At 58.0% G+C, this 21,176-nt stretch overlaps 2 protein-coding genes across 5 annotated transcripts in view; both read left to right on the forward strand.

Moving 5' to 3' along the window:
- FUBP3 (far upstream element binding protein 3) overlaps positions 1-3,876 on the forward strand; it is a 39,044-nt gene extending 35,168 nt beyond the window's left edge. For 3 of the 4 annotated variants that reach the window (XM_035341531.1, XM_035341532.1, XM_035341533.1), the window contains 3 exons: positions 518-589; positions 1,267-1,394; positions 2,468-3,876. In XM_035341531.1, the coding sequence (XP_035197422.1) occupies positions 518-589; positions 1,267-1,394; positions 2,468-2,476 (209 nt within the window). In that variant the 3' untranslated portion in view covers positions 2,477-3,876. The remainder of the gene's footprint in view (positions 1-517; positions 590-1,266; positions 1,395-2,467) is intronic. The other variant, XM_035341534.1, reaches the window with a different exon arrangement.
- Positions 3,877-13,509: 9,633 nt separating this feature from the next.
- On the forward strand, positions 13,510-21,176 carry PRDM12 (PR/SET domain 12). The gene is made up of 5 exons (XM_035341535.1): positions 13,510-13,970; positions 14,777-14,967; positions 15,832-15,987; positions 19,213-19,324; positions 20,449-21,176. Exons 1-5 carry the CDS (start codon positions 13,757-13,759, stop codon positions 20,829-20,831), a joined length of 1,056 nt encoding a protein of 351 aa, XP_035197426.1. The 5' UTR covers positions 13,510-13,756; the 3' UTR covers positions 20,832-21,176.

Here is a 21,176-nt window from a genome sequence, read left to right on the forward strand (position 1 = left end):
GCCTTGTTGCACAGGGGGGCATTGCCCACCTGGACTCCTTGGCACATACTGCACCTTCAGGAGCACAGGGGAAGGATGCAGACCCCACCAAAAAATGAGAGAGATGGCTCAAAATGTAGCCGTTCCCTCAGTGGCTGGAGGTTGAGGGGCCAGGATCTCGGTTGTTGTCCCTGTGCTAGAAGGGAGTGGGCTTAGAGCCTCGGGTGGTCGATGTGCAAACCCAGCAGCTCCCAGTCAGTGTTTTGGCTTGAGCAAGTCCCAGCGGGGCGGAGGAGAGGGATGGAATGAGGCTGAATGCGCTTGAGTGATGCACAGGTGAGATGAAATCAGGAACTTGAGCTTTTCCCTGGCTTTCCCTGATCTGAGGGTGCCCAACACTGCGGAAATGTGGAAGCTGAAGCATGGAGTCCGGGCAACGGAGAGAGCCAGGGCCCATCTAGTGGAAAGGCAGATGTCACAGGCTGGGAACTGTCACCTGCTCCATATTGACGTGCCCCTTATTGTCATCTTTGCACAGGCCAACAGAGCCAGCAGCAGAACAGCCATCCCGATTACAGCAAAGCATGGGAGGAGTATTACAAAAAACAGAGTGAGTGAAACAGGGTTGCTGGAGATGAGTGCAACAGAGTTAACTAACTCGATGACTTGCGTCTCCGTCCCCTGCCGTTACTAGCTTCCAGTCCCCTGCAAATCCCCTTTGGTCCCTCCTGCTGGTGATGGTGCATGTAGTTCTTCCGCTGGAAGCTCTCTGTCGTGTTGCCTGCTGCTGGGTGCTCCTGAGCTGCGGCCCTCGGTAGGCCCCGTGTCCACGCTGGCACTTGGCTTGTCCGGGGGAAAATGAGCACACACTGAGAACTGATGCTAACAAAACCCAGAAAGGCGAAGGTGGATTCTCAGAAGGCAGGAGGTGCGTGGAAAAACATGAGCCTGCCTTTCTCTGCTCCGTTACGAGGCGCGTGGCTCCGGCTTCTGGATTTGCATTTGACACCTTGCTGCTGGAGCCTTCAGGCCAGGGATGCAGGCCGGCAGACTGTCCCTGCAGCTGTGGGAAGGGTTTTTTAGTGCTTTCTGCCTGCTCTTGGCTTGTCACTCGCCAGCCAGCGTAAAGCCTGTCCTGTCGCACCCAAACAGCAGCTACCGGCGTCGCTCTTTCAGCGGTGTGCAGCTGTCAGAAGGGGGCTGGCTGTTCTTTGAGCTTTGCAAGAGGAGACCCTAACCCTGAGCTTGCCGAATTGCTCATCTCTCCCTTCTTTTTTTTCCCTCCAGGTCATGCTGCCAGCGCTGCTTCTCAGGCAAGTTCCCAGCCGGACTACACGATGGCTTGGGCAGAGTATTACAGACAGCAGGCTGCCTACTACGGGCAGACACTAGGGCAGGCTCAGGCCCACAGCCAGGTCTGTATTCGTGTTCCTTCAACCCCACTGCTGTTTCCCTTGGGGATTTGGGGGTGTTGGGGTCCTGTGGCAAAGCAAGGAAGTATTTTGTGGCTGAAGAACTGAAAAATCGCTCACTGCTACCATCGTGTTATCTCAACACCAGTCTTATTTGCCTGTATGTGGTGTTTTTTTTTTGGGGGGGGATAACCAAGGGGTTGTTTGTTTGTTTTCCTCGGGGCTTTCTTCATAATCCCCAAGCTGTTTTGTGGCTTTGAGGAATTTAAGTAAAGAATGATGGATCCAGGCAGGTGAGGCAGCGTGGCACTGTTACATCGTGAAGACTTTGCCTTTTCTCTTGCAAGCTTTGTGCTAGGGTAGGAGCAGTGCGCTTGCCTGGGGAGTACCCTACCCTGAAAAGGAGGGGAAAACTATTGGGAAAAACAATTTGGATTAACCAGCTGCCAAGAAAAACGTTGCCTCACCTGTCCCTCAGAGCGCTGGAGAGTTTTGTGGGATTTATCCTGATCGTACACCCAGGGCTTTCCTGCGTGCCGGGTTTGCAGAGTGAGCATCTTAGCGTTGGGCAAAAAGTACGAGCAAACCACACGCACCTTAGCGGGGTCAGGCGCTGAGAGATGGAGCCTTCCCTCTGGCTCCTCAGAGCCAGCAGCTCTGGACGCGGGCGGCACGGGGGAGCCTGCCCCGCTGTCATCCCCAGCCCCGCACCGCTGGGGTCGAGCAGCGCAAGACGGGTGCAGCACTGGCGCTTGCCGCGGGCGCCGGTGAAGTGTGACCCAGAAGTGGTGATAAAAGGGAGTTCTCTTCATCGCTCTCGCAAAGACCGACCCTCTAGAGAAGGGAGATGTTGTTCAATAAAAGGCACGAGCTCCTGGAAGGAGAGCTCGGGGAAAGCAGGCGTTAGGGCAGAGATCTCCGCGATCGCGGTTCGGAGCATCGGTTGAGGTTATCGCCTGCTCTGCTGCAACGGGGACGGAGAGACCTGTGTGTGTCGGGGGAGGAGGGTTAGGCAGCTTTAAGAATTTGCCGCCGCCGAGTAACTTTTCCTTTATTTCCCCCCTCTCTCTCTCTAGGAGCAGTAGAACAAGGTCCTCGTGGCAATTTTTTTTTCTTGGAATCATTGTGGAAGAAAACCTTTTTGTAACAGAGGTTTCTAGATTTGCAACATTTTGATGAAGACTTTTCTGTTTGTTTGTGAAACACTAGTTGTAGGATAATCTATACTGAACTTTTCTAAGAATCAGGAACAATTAGTAATGTACTAAACTTATGGACATGCTGGTAATTTTGTTTCTAAATTTGTAAAAAAGAAAACAGCAAAAAAAAAAAAAAACAACCTCCGGGATTCTTTTTGGAGAGAAGCCAGAGAATTTGCAGGCACCAAAACGCACCCCAGAGCTGTGACATTTCAACATGTGTTTTTTTTGTGTGTGTTTTTTTTTTTTCCTTTTAATTTTCGATCTTTTCTGTTGCAACAGAAAGAGTGGCTTGGAAGTCTTAGGTGGTATGTAACAAATCCTAAAAAGAAAAAAAAATTTAAACAGTATTTAAATATTCTTAAATATGTAAATTCATTAAATGTTTTACTTCTAATTTCTTGTATCTTGGCTGTCTTTGATTTTATTGCATTTTTTAAAAAACTGAACTATGATGTGTATTGTAATTAATTATGTGAATTCTGTATTGAGACAGTTACTGTTTTACTGTCAGACAAGTTATGGGCGGGGGGGCATTTTGTAGGGTTTGTATAATTTCTAGAGTCTAAAGGGGTAATATAAAAACGTGTTAATTTTTTAGCAATACATTTTTTCATGTCTCCATTGCTAGTTGCATTTATGTATCTAAGACCTCCAAGCTTGTTTAAAAAAAAAAAAGAAAAAAAAAAAAAAGAAAAAGACCTTCCTCTATGCTCTCAGAAATATAAATACTGTTATTTTTAATATTAAAATGAACCTGCTATTAGTACCTTTTAACAAACACTGTGGAACATAAAACCATATAAAAGGTAGTAACTATTTTTTAATTCCAAGGTGTTTTTTGCTTTTTCATTTCTTTTAAATATTTTCTTATCTAATATTTGTCAAATTACCTAGAGAAATAAATGAATCTAGTATTAACCACAGTATGCGCTAAATAATTTTGATTTAATAAAAGGGATAATATGATTTCCAATGTTTACTGTAGTGTTTCTTGTACAGATAACAGTGTATTTTTAAAGGAAAAAAAACGGAATTGAAGCTATTTTTTCTTGCCTTTTTAATTGCCCTGCGGGACATTCCGTTTTGAAATGTACTGAAGTTACTGTTCTTGGGTTCTTTCCTTATTTTTCCTTATGCTTGAAATGTCTAACTATAAAGAAACGCAATTGGATAATGTTGAGCATGGTGTTTAAAAAGAAAGAAGTGTTCTTTTTATTTGACTGACAGTTGCATTTTACACTCTATATAATAAAATTTCCACAAGGTGTCTTGTGGGTGAAGTACTTCCCGTCTCTTTCTCTCCGTTTGCTCCCTCTCTGCGCGCCGAGCTCCCCCCTGCCGGTGCCGGCTCAGCCGTGGTCCTGCCACCCGGGGCTCGCGTGAGGACTTGGGGATGACTCCCTTACGTCAACTTCAAGCCTTAATTCTAGTGCAACTCCATTCCTGTCGCCTCCGAGTGCCTTTTGCCACCGCGATACTCAGGGTTCCCGCAGTCAGGTGCTGTAATTGCAGCCGTCTGGGCCAGAAAGATCAATTTTAATAAAGGGAAGTTTTCTATAAGCGGGCACGGAGACTCAATCCGCAGCTGTATAAATGTTTTATTGCTTGTCAAGGAGGCGGCAGCCCCTCGTTTTGACACCCTGAACTTGTTGCTCTTCCACAGCTTTGATTCCTTGTGCCTGGGTCTGGCTGGGGATCGCCGGAGAGGCACGGAGGGACGCGGCCGCTCTCGTGTACTGCGGTGACTTCGCGCTGTAACCAGGCCAAATCTGGTGATGGCTCTGCCATGCCTTGTAAAACGCAAAGTTTGTGCTCCGCCACCTAGAATAGCTCTGCCGCTGTTACCCAGACAGCTGTAGCGGAGAGTTTACAGCCGGGGGAAGGGAGGGAGGAAAGAAGATCCCATCTGCAAAGCAGGGAGTGGGAGGCATGTTGAGAGCCGGAAGAAAAGGAGATGTAGCATCTCTAAATATACCTCCAGAGAATCAAAGAGAGACATTGAAAGATGGGATAGTAAAAGCCACTTGGAAAGAGGAGAGAGGGGGGAAAAAATGGCTAGAGGAGGGCATAAAGGCTGCTGATGGGAATTGGGAGCGGGCATTACCGAGAAGACTTCCTTCTAATTCATCTTCCAAGCTCTGTGCCAAAACAGCATTTGGCATGGTTCACAGGGAGCAATTGTGTGATAATGAACCCTAAGGTGTCCCTTAATTGAAGACTGAGTATTACAGATTGTGCCAATAGTCGTAAATGGCACAGGATTGTGGGAGGATGCATTTTCTTAAATGTATCTGTAAGTACAGATTAGTGAGTCTCCCCAGTGAAATACCCATACTATAAATTATGGAAATATCTCTTTCTGATGCAACCTTTTATTGAGGGGGTGGGGCAGCAAAAGAAATAGTTTGCAAGCCTTTGAAATTTGGCCTGTCATTAAGATGGTGCCTGCAAAGCTGGATTTTCATCAGCAGTCTGGTGTCCTGGCAGGCTAAAGTGCTTGAAATGTTCCCAAGTTCAGCAATTTGTTTTCCATTATTGCTGCCCGCTCGGGGCAGAGGGGCCGCAGCCATTAAACTTCCCCGCTGCTACGAACGCGGCTGCTGCTTGTAGGGCAGGGGCTGGCGGGCGCCCTGGCACCTCCAGCAGGGACAGGGACCCTGTGCTGGGCTCCTCCAGCCCTGCGGGGTGTCCTGGGGGCTGGGGCCGTGGTAAATCCCCCCCTGGTGCTGCCTTTGCTCTGGGGTCCGTAGTTACCTGCTTGTGTCCGCTGGTTTGGGTGTATTTGCTGCCCAGAAGCTGCTGCGGTGCCTCCAAGGTGAGGCTGTGGCCTCCAGGAGAGGAACCGAGTTTCTGCTCGGCTTTGGGCAGGTTGAATCCTCAAAATAAAGTGGGTTTAAGCACTGACTGACTTCATTATTTTTTTTGGGGGGTGGGGAACAGCGAGGCATTGCCTCCTGGTGGAGGTCGGTCCTGGGGATGAGGAGGCTGCAGCAAGGAGGCCCAGGGAGCGCTCTGCACCCCGGTGTGGTATTTGGGGACAGGAGCCAGAGCTGGAGAAGACCCCAGGTGAGTGCCCAGCAGCGGTCCCCAGCCCCATCTGAACCCACCCTGGCTTACTGGCTCCCAATTTTTCCTGTCTTTTACAGGCAGCCCTCCTTCCCTCACCGCACGCCCTTTCCGAGGCTTCAGCCCCTCTGGGAGCCGCACTCGGGGCCTTGTTTCTCTTGGCGCATCCCCTGCCATGCTCACCAGCTGCAGAGACTCCTTCTCCATGGACATTTATTGCAAGCCTGCAAAGCATCTCCGAGCAGCAGCCTAAAAAAGCACAGTACGTAGCATCTCATCAGGTTAACGATCACCCCACCGCCCTCCCGCGCTCTATATTCGGTGCCTTGACGGGCACAGGCTATTTCGGGAGCAGAGGGGAGGCTTCAAGACAGTCTAAAATACTTTCTTTAATTTTGCATGATTTCGGAACAAACTACATTACGGGCGTTGCAAGTTAAACCAAACTGATCATTGAAAGAGACGAGCAGGCATGGGACTTAATTTTTTTTCCTGAGCACTAAATATTTCATGGCGTTTCGAGTATCGCTGTATTTACAGTAAGGTGGGTGGGGAGAGCTCGTGGCTTTTTGGCACGGTGTGGATGTTCACAGCCTTACCTGCCCTGCTGCTGCTCCTGCGAGAACACAGGTTTCCTGAATCTGGGGTCGTTTTCCAGGGGATTTTTGGTGCTTGCGGGGCTGCAGCTTGTGCAGGGGAGCTCAGAACTGTGAGCTGACGGAGGCCTCATGCAGAAACAGTGTCGGTGCATCCCGTGGAGCACCACACGTGTGTTTTATTCTCTGTAAGGAGCTCTTTGGCCTTCACTTGGCATCGTGGCTGCCGCAGAGGTTTTTTTCCCAGATGTGGCAGAGGCCGCTCAGACACACGGGCAGCTCAGCTCGGTGGGGGTGAGCAGCCCCCTGTGCTCCCCCTGTCACTTATGGGGCATTGCTCTGCTCTGCCAGGGCTGGAAATGACACAAAGGGACCGTGGGCAGCGAGTGGGGCAGGGGAATAACCCCTATCCCATCCCACAGCACCTGGGTGGGGTCTGGGGAAGGAGCAGGTGGCCAGGGAGGAATAAGACACCCCTGTGGCATCGGGGACGGGTCCCCCACCTCCCTGCGGGCCTGGGGCACGGGGTTCGAGGGAGGCAACCCCAAAAGAGCATCACAGGGTGGAGGGAGCAGGTACCGGCGGCCCCAGCTCATCTTCCCACCCTTCCCCTTATCACTTGAGGAAATCCTATTTCAAGGCCTCTCTAAAGGAGCCTCTGATCTCTGCAGAGGCCGGCTCGCTCCCCTCTAATCCCGGCCGGGCCAGGGTGCAGGTGCCGTGGGCCCGGGGGGATTAGACGGTGCCTTCCCTTTGTGCGAGCCGTCACTCAGCCGCGGCCGGGCCCGGGGAGCCGCACCGAGCGGCGGGGCTCCTTGTCAGGGCCATTCGCCGGGGAATATTAAACTCGGCCGCCGCCGAGCAGGCCGGGGCTGTGGTTGTGCTGTTTGTTTTGTGGAGAACCGGGCTGACAAAGGCCGGGAGCCGCAGGAGGCCTCGAGGCCTGCGATGGTGCCCGCTGCGGGCCTTGTGCTGGGCACCCACACACGGCCCCTGTCCCTCCGGCTTGTCCCTGCTGTCCCCTGGTCCTGCTGCTGCTCCTGCAGTCCTGTTTGGGACCAGCCATGGGTACAGCAGCCCTGGAGCTTCATGGCTGGCCTGGTTCCGTCCCGCTCCTGGTGGGGAGCAGGTGGAGGGGCAGGGGGGAGCCATGGGGTCCCCAAAGGCGTGCCCACTCCCCTGGGGCTGCTGTGGGGGATGCAGCGCTGGGGTGCAGGTGGGATAAGGAAAGGTGATTGTAGGGTACAGGAGATGTGGTGGTGGGATTTGGGAGAGGTGACCGGGGGATATAGGAGAGGTGGTGGTGGGGTGCAGAAGACCCAGCAGTGGGATGTGAATGCCCTGACACACGGGCCGATTTTCCTGCTTCTCCACACCAAATCCCCCTCTCTCCCTCCTGCTCCGTGCCATCTAACCTCCATCCGTGGGGAGCCCCTTCAGCATCAGCCCCTCGTGCGGAGACCACAGGGATGAGGACGAGTGAGTGGGGTCTGTGCCCGGCCCCACGGCCTTGCTGGGAACCCTGGGGAGCACCCAGCTGGAGCCCCCCCCATGCCTCCCTCACCCTCTGCCAACAGAGGTGACGGGCAGCCCTGGCACAGAGCTGCCTTCTCGGGGCTGTTTTCACTCTTCCCGTGCCGGGGCTGCTTTGGGGGGGGCCAGCAACCGGCCGCCCACGCCGCCGGTCCCACTCACCGTGCCGCGGCACCGCGGGGCTGCGAGGAGTTACCGCCGCAATTTGCCACAATCATGTTTCATTTGCAGGCCGCCTGAGCTGCGCGAAGCTGTCAGATGCAGCCGGGAACGTGAGGATGTTTGTTGTGTGTTGGTTTTTTTTTTTCTTTCTTTCCCTGTTTGCTTTTGTGTGCCGTGACCCCCTTGCCAAAATAATCTTGGAAATACTACTTAAAAAAATAAAAAGGAAAAAAAAAAAAAAAGACAAGAAAGAAAGTGAGAGCGGAGGGGAGAGCACTCAGCATCCCTCCTCGGCTCCGTGGCCTCCCGCAGAGTGAAATGGAGGCAAATAATGCCCTAAAGCTCCTTTTTCGAGCAGCGCAATCAGCCCGCCTGGCTCGGAGGGGCGGCAGCGCTGTGTGCTGGAGAGCTCAATCGGGGGGTCACAGCTTCACCATACTGAGCCCCCTGTGCCCGGCCCCTCCGAGGGGCTGGCACTGCTCGGGGACCCCCCGATCCCTCCCCACTGCTCACACTTTCCAGGAGAAGGGGAACTGAAGTCCGAGCGTGGTTCAAAGGGGGCACAAGGGTCTGGTAGTCTCCATCCCATGGATGTGGCCCCCCAGGGATGGCCACTCTCCTGTTTGCCCCTTGGGAGGTGGCAGTGCCTCCTCCGTGCCACCCACCCACATCTGCCCCATGCCATCGTGTGCCAGCAGGAGAGGCCCAGGGACACAAGGGGCTGCCTGGCGTGAGGGACACACCCCTGGGGAGACCTCCCGGGTCCCCCACTGCCCTCTGTGCTCCCATCGTTGCCACCCAGCTCCGCAGGGACAGCTCCGGGGGCTGTGGCTCCCCAGCCCTCACCTGTCCCCATCGTCCCCCCCCGGGACAACCCGCAGGCGCTGTGGGAGCCGTGCCGGGCGCAGGTAACATTTGGGCGCATTCCCATAACCGAGTGCTGCCAACTGCTGCCGCGGCAGGGCCGGAGCCTCCTCTCCAGCGCTGCTGTTTGCTTTGCAGCCTCCTTAGCCCCTATTGAGGCTTTTCAGCTCCAGCCCCTTCAGGGGGTTTAAGTAGGTAAAACCTGAGGAAGAGGCTATTTTCCTCCCTCCCTTTTGAGCCCTGCCTTGTGCCCAAAAGGCCCCCTTGTTTCACGCGTGCCAGTCACCTGGCTGGGCCCCCAGCCCCTTTCTCTCCCAGCCTCCCCTTTCTTTCTCCTTTCTCTCTTTTGACTTTTCCAGGAGCCCTCGCTCTCCAAACGAGCTTCAGATTGGATCCAGATTGAGGTCCCTTTGTCTTTCAAGGGTTGTACTAAGCTAATTAAATGTGATCCCAACAAATAAACGCAGATCTCCCCATTACATTCAGGCCTGCCTTTCAGGCAGCACCGGGCGGCCCCTCGCCCCCGCCCGCTGCGCACAGGGTCCCCCTCATTGAGTCCTGGCCATTGAAAGCACTGCCAGGATTTCTTTTGTGCCGGGGGTCTCCGAGCCCTTTTTCCATCAGAAAAGACCCCCAAACAGCAGCTCGGCCTTTGTGAGTTTGCAAGCAAACGCCAAAGAAAAGCCCCCTGAATGCTTTAATAAATGACACATTTAGCAACTTCGGAGGCGCCTGGCTCCTGCGGCAGCCGCAGGGGTGCAATGATCCCTCCTGCCCCGGCTCCCCCGGCACCCGCAGGGGTGCAATGATCCCCCCCCTGCCCCCCTTCCCTCCGGCTACCGGGGCATTTGCAGCCGGCAGAGGTGCAGGGGATGCGGCCAAAGCACCTGAGCTGCCCGGGCTCCCAGCCCAGCTCTCGCTGCCTCCTGCCGCCCCCCAGTTTTTTGCCCCCTCCCCGGCTCTCGGAGGGGCGCACGGAGCGGGCGATGGGGTCGGCGGCTCCGCGCCACGCCGGCCCCCGGTACCAGGGCCCCGGGCCGCAGGAGGGGCACGGCGGGGCGGCTGCTCGGGGGGGGGGCTTTTCTACCCGGCCCCCCAGTGTCCCTTCGGCTGGTATTAACGCTGGCAAATCCCAAATCGTCTTTAATGATTCTCACCCCCCCCTGCTCCGGATCGGGGGCTGCGCTGGACTTTTCTCAGCTCAACTAATATCTTTTTAATGACTTTGGGAGGGGGCAGAGCCCGGCTCTGCCCTAGAGCCTGGATTGCTCCAAACAGATGTTGGGGCAGAGGGAGGGGGATGCTCTTCCCTGCCAGGGACTTTCTTCTAGAGTTCAAACGAGAGGGGAGCTTTCAATCACCGCTAAAAATGTATTTCTCCCTTCTGAACAATGGGCTCCTTTCTGCGCCCGGGGGGACTCGGCTGCGATCGCGTTTCTGGTGCCGGAGAGGAGAAACCTCCGGCTTTAGGGCAGGAAAAGAGCTCCGAAAAGGGCTCTTCCCTGCGCCGGTTATCTCTTAGCTCCACATCCCTTCTCCCTTTACTCCCCTTGAGGAAAAAAAAAAATATATATATATATATATATTTATATACACACATGTATCTATTATAATAACTAAGAAATAGTAATAACGCCGCCGCTGCTGCCGCCCCCGAGCTGTGCGCGGAGCCTCCCGGAGATTTTTGCGATGAAGCCGGGCACTTGGCAGCGCTGGGCAAACGAAAGGGGGCTCCCCCCGGGCCGGGACATGTCCCCCCCCGGGCCGGGACCTGTCCCCCCCCCCGCGGTCCGAGCCCCGGCAGCGCCGGCTCTGCGCTCCCTGCGCTCCCGCGGAGCCCGGAGCCTTCCCCAGCGCGCCCGTCAGCTGCGGCCCCACAAGAGTTAAATTTTAAAGCAAATCAAATTCCCATTGGCCACTGTATATTATCTCAGCAGTCTTCATTTGATACCTCTTTAATACAGAAAGGAGCTTTTCAAACCCCTTTTCTCTCTTTTCTCCCCGCCACTCTTTAAGAGCAATAAATGTTCAACTGCAATAACTATAAATCAATCTCAGCTCTGTTCAAATCCTATTCATGCGAAGGGCTGGAAGAGGGGAGAGAGCTCCCCCCTCCCCCCCACCCCCCAAAAAGCAGCTGCTGGGCTCTAATCTCCTTTCTTGCACTGTCATTCACCCTCATTTTTCCTCCATCACCCCATCCCTGCAATCTTTTCTTGTTTTGCTTTTCTTTTCTCTCTTTGCTGCATTATGATCCCATGTCTCCCCTCATCAGACCCCAACCTTGTCCAGATCCTGACCATCCCCTTGTAGGCTGTGAAAGAAAAGAAGAGTCCATGGATGTCAAATTGGTCTCAAAAAGACCATGAAAGATTGATTTGCTCCACTTTTCTTCTGCCTGACATTATTTCTGAGGGTCCTGAATGGGAAACCAGAAAGTCTGGGACTGGAATAAAGATGTTCTCTCTGTAAGGGGGAGACGGGGGGGAAAAATGCCCATTTACTCCTGGCCCATCAACCCTGCAAAACAGAGCAAAAGAAAAGAGGACTGTGGCTATTCAAAGTCAGACCAATATGTACACCTCCCAACAATATGCCAATATACTGAGGGCTTCTCTATTAACACCCATGAATATTAAAGTGCTCACTAAACGCTCAGAAGGAACTTTGGGAATATACACATGAAAATACAAGCAGCATTGTGCGGGGCTCAGAACAATGGGGCGGCGATAATGGCCCTTCTCTATTAACAGCCATGAATATTAAACTTGTTTCCTCTTAAATGTTAAAAAGGAGGGATAGCTGCGATATTAAAAAAAGAGAAACGAGAAGGGGGGAAGGGGGGGGGGGGGGCAAAGCACCTTCCTACGACTGGGAAGGAGGTTTGGGAAACAGCTGGGGATATTTAAAACCCCTCACAAAACGGGAGGATTTTTTTTTTCCCACCTTTTTCCATCGCCCCCCTCCCCGAGCCCCCCCGCACCCCCCAGCGCGGCCGGGAGCGGGGCCGCAGCGCAGCCCGCACGGGAGCCGCGGGTTTTTACGGGCATCTCTATTTTTTATTATTATTTTTATTATTTTATTTTATTGTATTTTTTTGTCACGGGACAATTCGAGGGTTGATGCGGTTCCTGGGAAACAAAATAACGGCGCTCCGCGGGGCTGGCTGGCTCTCAGCAGCCGGAGCGCTCCGCGATGTGGGAGCTTCCACCTGATGCGTTGCGGAGCGAGGCAGGGATGCGGGCTGGCGGCTCGCTACGCTCAAAGTGCAGAAAACCGAAATAAACTTATTTTTTTTTTTTTACGTCCATTAAAACCAAAGGCAGTCCCGTGAGGATTATTAACCCTCCTAGGAAGTGCGCTGCCTCTCTCCGAGCAAACGCACCCCGGTAACCAAAAATTTGGCTCGATTCCTGCCGTTTGCACCTTTCCTTGGGTGGGTTCAAAGCAATAAGCGGCTGCACCTGGGCTGTAGGATGGCTTTCGCAACGCCGAGCAAGGGGAGAAACCGCCCCAGGCGCTCACCCTATAAAATGGGTGCTGTCAGGGGTCCTGGGGTGCGGAGGTTGTGGGGTCCCGGGGGGGCTGGGGGCGGCCGCGCCTCGTCCCCTCCCTGGGTTTGGGGTGCGGGAGCCGGGTTCTGAGTGCTTGAGGAATGTGGGGGCCCGTCCTCTTCTCCCCCCACCTCCCGGCCCAGCCCTTTGCAGCCCCTCGTCCCCATGAAAATCAAAAGAACAAGGCTGAGGAGAGGGCTCTAAGCTCCGACACAGCAGGATTGGGTTTAAATCCAGCGAAGATTAACCCTTTGCTGAGCCAGCAAAGCCGCCGGCCCTCGGGAAGGGGAGGGTCGCGGTTGTGGAGACCCCCCCCGGGGGCCGCGGGGGTGGCGGAGAGCGGGTGGCAGCGTGGGCTCCGCGGCTGGGCCGGGGAATATTTTGGGGTGCAGAGACGGGGGTGCTGTGGGGGCCCAGCCCCGGTGATGCTGTAGCCGCCCCCGGGCTGGGGAGAGGACAGGGCCGGGGTCCGCAACCCCTGTCCGGCGGGGGTCCCGTGGCACAAGGTCCCCAACCCCCACCCCCATACACTCATTTGGGGGCCGGCCAGGATGTCCCCGCTCTGGCTTTGGGGTCCAGTCCCCGATATTTTTGGGGGGTACGGAGGGGTCCGGCCCGCAGCGTCAGGGCTGGCACCGGGCACCGCGGGCCCCCCCCGAGGGTCGCTCCCCAAAGGCGCAGCGGGGCCGGGGGTGCGGGTGGCTGCAGCCCCCCGGGACCCACTCGGGGGGGAGTCGGAACCGGTCCTGGGGGCTCTGCCCGTTAGCCCGGGCCGAGGGGAACCAAACAACACCGAGAAACCGGGACTAGGGGCATCGGGGGCGCGGATTTCGTTGTGAGGAGCCGCGGCCCCAAAACACCGAGTTTTGCCCGTAAAACGAGCGCCGGCAGCGGGTGGGAGCCGCCGGGGCCGAACCGGAGCCGCCGAACCGGAGTGAACAGAACCGAATCGAGCCGTGCCCGACGGCGGGCCCCGGTCCTGCGCCTGGCTTGGCCGGGGGGGGGGCAAGCCGGTGTGTGTGTGTGCGTGGGTGTGAGTGTGTATGGGTGTATATGGCTGTCTGTGGGTGTCTGTGTGTGCGTATATGAATGCATACGTGTGTGCATGTAGATGTGCGCGTGTACGCGAGTGTGTACGTGTGTACATGTGTGTGTGTGTGGATATGAGTGTGTGAGCGCCGTGTCCCTCCCTCCAGCCACCCCACCCCCGGGGAGGGGAGGGCTGGAGGGGAGGGGGGCTCCGACGGCTCGCCTCGCTCCGGCAGCCCCAGTCTCTCCGGCAAACGTCAGGGAGGTCATTAATAACCAATTAGGAGGGTCAATGAAGCTCATATATAGCCGGGCGGGAGGCGCCGAGCCGCACGGAGCCCGGCCGCCGCCTCGCCCCCATGATGGGCTCGGTGCTGCCCGCCGAAGCCCTGGTGCTCAAACCCGGGCTGAAGCCGCAGGGGCTGGCCCTGGCCGAGGTGATCACGTCGGACATCCTGCACAGCTTCCTCTACGGCCGCTGGCGGAACGTGCTGGGCGAGCAGCTCTTCGAGGAGAAGAGCGGCCCCAAAACCGCCTTCACGGCCGAGGTCCTGGCGCAGTCCTTCTCCGGAGGTGAGTGCCCGGCCCCGCCGCCGTCGGGGCTTCGCCGCCGGCCGCTTTGCCTCGGGCTTGACCCGAGAAAGTTCCCACCTCGGCCGAGGGCTGAGCGGGGGCAGGGGAGGGGGGTCGGGGCCGCTGCTTTCCCCCGAGCCGCCCCCGGCCGCATTCAGGGCCCCGCACAATGTCTTTTCTCTCGTCCCGGCTCCCTTTTTCCCCCCCTCTCCCCACCTCCCTCTCGGATTTCTGTTCCTCTCTTAATTTACCGTGAAGGCTAATTCCATTTCCATTCACGATATGTCAACCATCTCATCTCCCCATTTTGTAAGAGGAATTCCTGGGCCCTTTTAAACAAGCCCCCGCGCCATTCAGGCACAATGTACCGCTACAGCATTCCTAAAGGACTAATGAATTTAGAATTAGCAATTTCTTTCTACTTGAGTTTAATGAATGCAGATCACTTTAACGGCATGACAAATTGCTGGATGGGCCGAAATAGACACCATTTAACCCCCTTTCTCAGCCCCGCTCCCTCGCCCGGCCCGGGCCGCTTTTCCCAGGTACCGGCTCAATGCCCTGGAGGGGAACCGTGTAGCGCTTTGTAGGAGCCCTCCCGGCCCTTTAAAAGCCCCGGCCCCGGCACAAAGCAGCGCTTTGGGGGTGCCAGCCCGGGGTCCCCGCGCCCCCCTCCCCGGCCCCTTCCCGGGGACAGCGCGGCGCGGTCCGGGGGCGGCGGGGAGGGGGGGGACCCCGGGGCGCGGAGGGGCGCGGGGGGAGGCAGCGGCCGGTCCCCCGCCGACCCCTCTCACCGCCGTCCTCAGAGGTGCAGAAGCTGTCCAGCCTGGTGCTGCCGTCGGAGGTGATCATCGCGCAGAGCTCCATCCCCGGCGAAGGGCTCGGCATCTTCTCCAAGACGTGGATCAAGGCGGGCACCGAGATGGGGCCCTTCACGGGCAGGGTCATCTCGCCCGAGCACGTGGACCTGTGCAAGAACAACAACCTCATGTGGGAGGTAACGGCCCCCGGGGCTTTGTCCTGAGCTCGGTGTGCCTCAGTTTCCCCAGGGCAGGCTGCTTTAGGAGACCCGTGGGGCTGCGGATGGGCGCGAGGCTCCTGCAGCCCACTCTCGGAGCATCCCCAACCCTCCCTTGCTTGTGTCCCATGCTGTGGGGTCGCATCCTGCCCTGCCTTGCCCCATTTGGGGTGAAACGCCCGGCTGGCGGCTCCCCACAGCAGGCACGGTGGGCAAAACTGTCTCTGCCCGTCCCCTGCTTTGTCCCAGCCCCGGTGTGTTTACCCCGAGCGAAGCCGTGGGTTTTGGGGTGATCCGAGCTGCCAGGACATCACTGTTAGTAGAAAGGGTTTTGCTCAGTTTTTTGGTTTCGCCGAGCGCCAGATTTGCACTGATTATTATTATTTTATGCAGAGTAGAAGCTTGCCTCACCTTTTCTCCCACCCCACAACGCATCTTCCCGCAGGACCAGCTTCCTCCAGGCCCCTTTCATCCTCCTCGCAGGGACGCTGCTTCTCCCCGAGGCGGTGGCGGGGTGCTGAGCAGCCCCTTTTGGCTGAGCTGCCGGCTGGGCTCTGTCGAGAAGCGGCACTGAGGCAGGGAGCCGGGCAGAGAACCGGCTGTGCCCACCCAGTGAGCTCCCAGCACCATGATCAGGAAGGGTCCGGGCACCTTCTGTCCGGAGGCAGCAGCTCCTGGCTGCCTGCAGGGTCTCAGCCCCGAGGCCGTGCTGCTTTGGGGCTTGTCCCCAGCTGGGGACGTGATCCCAGAGCATCCCCCAGCACCGCGATCCCCGTGCAGGAGGTGGAGGGGCTTGGTACGCCGCGGGCAGCGTTGCCACCAAGTCCTGTGTCCCCCTGCCAGGTCTTCAACGAGGACGGCACGGTGCGGTACTTCATCGATGCCAGCCAGGAGGACCACCGCAGCTGGATGACCTACATCAAATGTGCCCGGAACGAGCAGGAGCAGAACCTGGAGGTGGTGCAGATCGGGAACAGCATCTTCTACAAGGCCATCGAGGTACGCGGGGCCCGGAGGCAACGGGGAGCTGTAGGAGGGGAGCTGGGAACCCACCTCTGCAGATCCCCCCCCTTGTTCGTGGGGCTGTGGCTGGAGCACCTGCAGGAGCGCAGGGCACCCAGACCCGTGGGGCAGCTCGGCACCGTGGGGAAATGTCATTGTGCAGGCTTCAGGGAGGCAGCGAAGTGCCCTTCTCTCTCTGTTCCCTTCTGGTGGGCTCATGGGGTGAGGTGTGCTGAGCACAGGGAGAGCAAATGCTGCCCAAGCTCGTTTTGGGGCATAAAACGTCAAGAGTTGTGATCGTGGCTCAGCTGGAGCTTTGGGCAGGAGCAGGGTTTTGACGCTGTCTTGAAAAATGTTTCTTTTTTTGCACACTCAGAATCTGTTTCAGTGCAGCAGGGAAAAGTCTGGGGGTTCTGTGAATGCCTGGTACCGGGTGCGCTTGGCTCCGCAGCTTTCACCTGGGGGTGGCAGCAGCTCCGGGTGCAAATGCAGCAGGAGGAGGAGAGGGCCGTGGGATCCGGGCAGGGAGCGGTGCCGGTGCTCACGCAGCCATGCCTTGGGCACCCTGCTGTGGGTGAGGGCCTCATCCTGCCCGGCTCATCCTTGTGCTCCCGTACAACATGCAGGCAGGTGCTGGGTCCCAGGGACACCCCAGGGTGCGGGGTGAACGCTGCGGGTGCCAGGATGGAGGCGAGCGCCCGGCTGCCCCGGCAGCGTCGTCCCCATGCCCGTATGAGTTGCGCGGTGCCAGCAGCACCATGGTGGGGACCAGCCCTGCTTACGTGCAGCGTCCCCATAAAACGATCCTGTTGCAGGAGGAGGATGGTGGCAGCACAGGGAGGTGTCAGCGGGCAGCCGCCCTGGCTTAGAGCGGTGCGAGGGGACAGGCCAGCTCCTGCTGCTGCAGGGAGAGGGAGCGCGGCTGGGAAATTCTTGTGGGCAGCTGTGCCTGGCGTGGCATTAGCTGAACGGCTTTTTATTCTTAAATCGTGCAGAGGTGTGTAACTCGGGGTACGGCTGTGTGCGTCTTGCCCATGCAGGGCGATGGGGCAGGCGAGATGAGTATTTGGGGAGGTGCGAGTAGGGGGTTATCGCCCGGCGATAACTGATCCGCAGGCTCGTTCCCTGCTGGACTGAATCACCGAGCACCGGAGATGAGCTGAATTCCCTCAGCACAGGCAGCCAAGTTGAAATGTTGAGAATTGAGCCCTGTGTGATGGGGACGTGGGGATGAGAGGTGCCCGTGCCCCGCTGCAGTGCCACGGGGAGGGGAAGGGGCTGGGGGTTTTCTGGTGAGGGTGTGGGGAAGGGGAGCACAGAGGGGGCGAGGAGCCGGGTGACAGCCTTGTGTGACAGTTCGAGGGGCCGCTTCCTTTGCGCGCTCCCCGTTCCCACCGGTGCCTGTACAGCACGCCTGTGTGCACGCACACCCCTGCGGTCCGAAACCCTCTATCTGTTCAAACTCCTTGGGGTTCGTGCACCGAGAAGAAAAGAAAAAGCAGGAGATTTTCCTTTTGCGGCTCTCCCTGCGTGCTAATCCCCTCACTCGGCGTCGCACACGCGCAGCGTCTCAGACGGGAGCGAGCTCCCTGCCCTCGCAGCCTTGTGTCCCCCCCCGGCACCCACCTCGCCCCGCTGCAAACCCAGCACCGAGACCTCATCGGGGCAGGGCAGGTGAGTGCTGCCCTGCTCCCTCTGCCAGCAGCAGGCACTGGCAGGGGCACCGTCACCCCCGGAGCCCCACTGGCCCTGGGGTGTCCCCCACCTCCCAGCCCAGCACCAGCAAGCCGTCCGGCCCCGCTGTGCCGGGACCCCAGCGCGGTGCCTCTTAGGACGCTTTTCCCACCTGCCCACCACAAAATTGGGTTTCCTCACTGTTCGCCACTCGTATTTTCATGCGGTTTTGCTCATTCCTGCCCTTACTCGCTGGTTTGCTTTTCCCATCCTCTTCCTCAGCAGCTCCAAGTTGGAAAATGCAATAGTGGAACAGGCAGTGAGGGCAGCGAGCTTTGCCCTTCTGTCTGAAGGCCACGAGGTTCTTAGGGGGCAATTTAAATTGGTCTGGGGTGCATGCACGTGAACGCGCTGCTGGCATGTGCACCAGCTCCAGCAGACCACGCACGTCTGCACACCTGCGATGTGCACACTTGCATGCACTTGGTTTTTGTCCTTCCAGCAAGATCTTATTTGTATTTGAAATAATTAATTTTCCGTTAATAGAAAACAACGCAGAGAAACAGCACAAATTTGGGAGGGGAAGCGATATCGGCTTCTCCTTCTCAGCCTCTCGCTCCGCGACAGCGGGCTGTCTCTTTTCTAAATTAGTTTCTTAACGCTAGGGACCTGCAAGGGAAAAGTATACATTTTTTTTTTTTAGGGTTATTTGTTATTGGTGTTGCCTTGTGCAGAGCTCTGGTGTGAGAGCATCCGTGCTCCCAGCCACGGCTGCTTTGCGTGGGGAGGCTGGGCGCCGGTTCCTGGCTGCTCGCTCCTGGGAACAGAACCGCAGCACCGGGGACAGAAGTGCCCTCGTTTTATGGGAGCAGGGCTGGTGAAAGAGCCCTTCCTGCCCTCTAGATCTGCTTGGGTATTGCAGGCATTTGGGGGTTGGTGCTGGCAGCATCCCGCACCCGAGCCACGCTCCCCTCCGCCCCCCCAGGCTGGACGAGCCCTTTGCTGCAGCTGCATTTGCACCCGAGTGCCGACACGGCCTTGCTAACACCACCCCGGCGGGTGGGCGATGCTGCGCGTGTCCTGCAGCGAGGGGGTGCCCATGGGGGTGCCCAGAGCTGCAGCACCCAGCGGGGGCACTGAGCCGGGTCTCCACGTCAGCACTCCCTGCTCTGGTCTCTCCCACCTCGCTGCATTTCGTGGGTCCGTGACGACTGATTTCCCCGTGCCGCTGTACCCTCGCCTCCCTGAGCTGCAGGGACCCGCAGGGGCTGTGCTCCGCAGCTGCCAGGTCACCGCTTGTCACCTTCCTGGCCGTGGGGGGAGAGCAAAGCGAAGCTCCGTGCTGGCACTGCGTGGTGCTGAGCCGTGCCGTCGCCTCCGGCGCTGCAGCATCGGCAGCGCGGTGCCTGCCCAAGGGCCTCCAGCAGCACCTGATGGCAGCGGGATCTGTGAGGGGTGGGGGACGGCCAGCGGGGTCTGCAGCGACCGGCTGAGGGTGCGCGTAGAGCCATGCCATCCCCACACCCCCGTCTGTTTGTCTCTCTCCAGATGATTCCTCCGGATCAGGAGCTGCTGGTCTGGTACGGGAACTCCCACAACACCTTCCTGGGCATCCCGGGCGTGCCGGGGCTGGAAGAGGAGCAGAAGAAGAACAAGCATGGTAAGTAACATCGGACATGGGCACGGCATCTGTGTCGTTCTCTGCTCACCCTGTCCCCAGCTCCGAGGGCAGGGGAGGGCGTGGGGCAGGGACCCTGTCAGCTCTCTGGGGACACACACGGGGGCCATCGAGCAGCACAACACGCCCCGTGCTGGGCACACAGCCCCACGCAGCTCTCCCCAGCCCCGCGATCTTCCCAGGAGAGGCTGAGCTGCCTCACCTGTACTGCAGAGCCCATCTCCCCCAAGACAGAGCCATGCAGCTTGGGCAGGTCCCCGGGATGTGGGGACCATCTCCGTGCCGACTTGTCCCCGTCTGGTGCTGTGACCAGCGACTGCTGGGCAGGGAGGAAGGAGCCCTGACGCACTGCGAGGTGCTGGGATGCGCTCACGTATTGCCCTGCTCTGCATTTAACAGCACAAATTGTTCTTTCCCCAGACCACCAGCCCAGGCTTTCCTTTCTCTGGGCTTTCACTCTCCGCCTGTTTCGGTGGTTCCCCAGGGCTCTCCTCTGCAGGTCCTTTTGGGGTACTGGGCTCAGAGCCGAGCCCCTCCGTGCTCACCGCTCCGTGTGAGCAGGGTCAGAGCCCGGCAGCGCAGGGGGCGAAGCTGGGACTGGGGCAGGTCGCTGCTGGCAGCTCCCTGCCACCCTCCGGCATCGCACGCCTGCATCACTGCTCCGGGTGGCTGCGGCGTGCAGCTGGGGACGCTCGGACAGGGACACGGAGAGGTGCCTGCCCCAAACCGCCAGTGTCACCTCCCTCCACCCCTGCTCTCTGGTCCTGGTGCAGGAGAAATGAGAGGTAGCCAAAGGAGGGGGAAAGCGCATCCAGTGTGAAATCCTTTCTGTAGGGGAAATGGGTCAGGGGTCAGCTTGAGCATCCCCCCTCACCTTAATTGGGGTGAGCCTGCTCCCAGCTCTGTCCCCATCCCAAATCCACAAACACCACCGGAGATCTTGCCGTGCCGGGGCTGGTTGTGTCTGCTCGTGGGCATCCTCAGCAGGCAGGGGAGCCAGCGGGGGCGCACAGGGCGGCTGTTTAGGGCAGTCGGGGCCTTGGGCAACTCGGGAATGGGGCTGAGCCCGGAGGGCAGCGCCTGACCGCCGCATCTGTCGTCCCCAGAGGATTTCCACACGGTGGAGACGGGGGCCAGCACGACCGGGCGCATGCGCTGCGTCATCTGCCACCGCGGCTTCAACTCCCGCAGCAACCTGCGCTCCCACATGCGCATCCACACCCTGGACAAGCCCTTCGTGTGCCGCTTCTGCAACCGCCGCTTCAGCCAGTCCTCCACCCTCCGCAACCACGTCCGCTTGCACACCGGCGAGCGGCCCTACAAGTGTCAGGTCTGCCAAAGTGCCTACTCCCAGCTCGCCGGGCTGCGGGCACACCAGAAAAGCGCCCGCCACCGGCCCCCCAACGCCTCCCTGCAGGCTCATTCCCCCGCCCTGCCCGTGCCCCATCCCGCCTCCCTGGCCCATCACATCCCCACCATGGTGCTGTGAGCCCCGGCACGGCAGCGGGTTTTCGGAAAGCCGCTGCCAACGGGCAAAAGACTGGCGCTGAGGCACGCAAGAAGCGGGGCTCCCTTGGCATCGCTGGGGGGCAGAGGCAGGGCTGCTTTGCGTGGCGAGCGGGGAGCCGGTTTTGTTTTGGAGCGTCCCCGAGGAGGTGTGATAGAGGGTGAGCTGCTTGTCCCCGGGGCTGGCAGGGGGACAGGGAGAAGGGATGGTGCGCCCACGGGCAGGGCACGGCGCGGTGGGTTTGCTGGCGCACAACAGGCGGGCTGGGGCAGCCTCAAGGCTGTGCCTGGATTTTGCACCTGGGTTTTGCAGATAATTGACGGAAAG

The sequence above is a fragment of the Oxyura jamaicensis genome, chromosome 17 (assembly GCF_011077185.1).
Source record: "Oxyura jamaicensis isolate SHBP4307 breed ruddy duck chromosome 17, BPBGC_Ojam_1.0, whole genome shotgun sequence".
NCBI classification, from domain to species: domain Eukaryota; kingdom Metazoa; phylum Chordata; class Aves; order Anseriformes; family Anatidae; genus Oxyura; species Oxyura jamaicensis.

What these genes read in the sequence shown, in the direction of transcription:
- PRDM12 (XM_035341535.1), top strand. Translation starts at nt 13,757, where the DNA reads ATGATGGGCTCGGTGCTGCCCGCCGAAGCCCTGGTGCTCAAACCCGGG. An exon ending in GGCGCAGTCCTTCTCCGGAG is followed by an intron (nt 13,971 to 14,776) that starts GTGAGTGCCCGG and finishes CGCCGTCCTCAG; the next exon opens with AGGTGCAGAAGCTGTCCAGC. An exon ending in ACAACAACCTCATGTGGGAG is followed by an intron (nt 14,968 to 15,831) that starts GTAACGGCCCCC and finishes TCCCCCTGCCAG; the next exon opens with GTCTTCAACGAGGACGGCAC.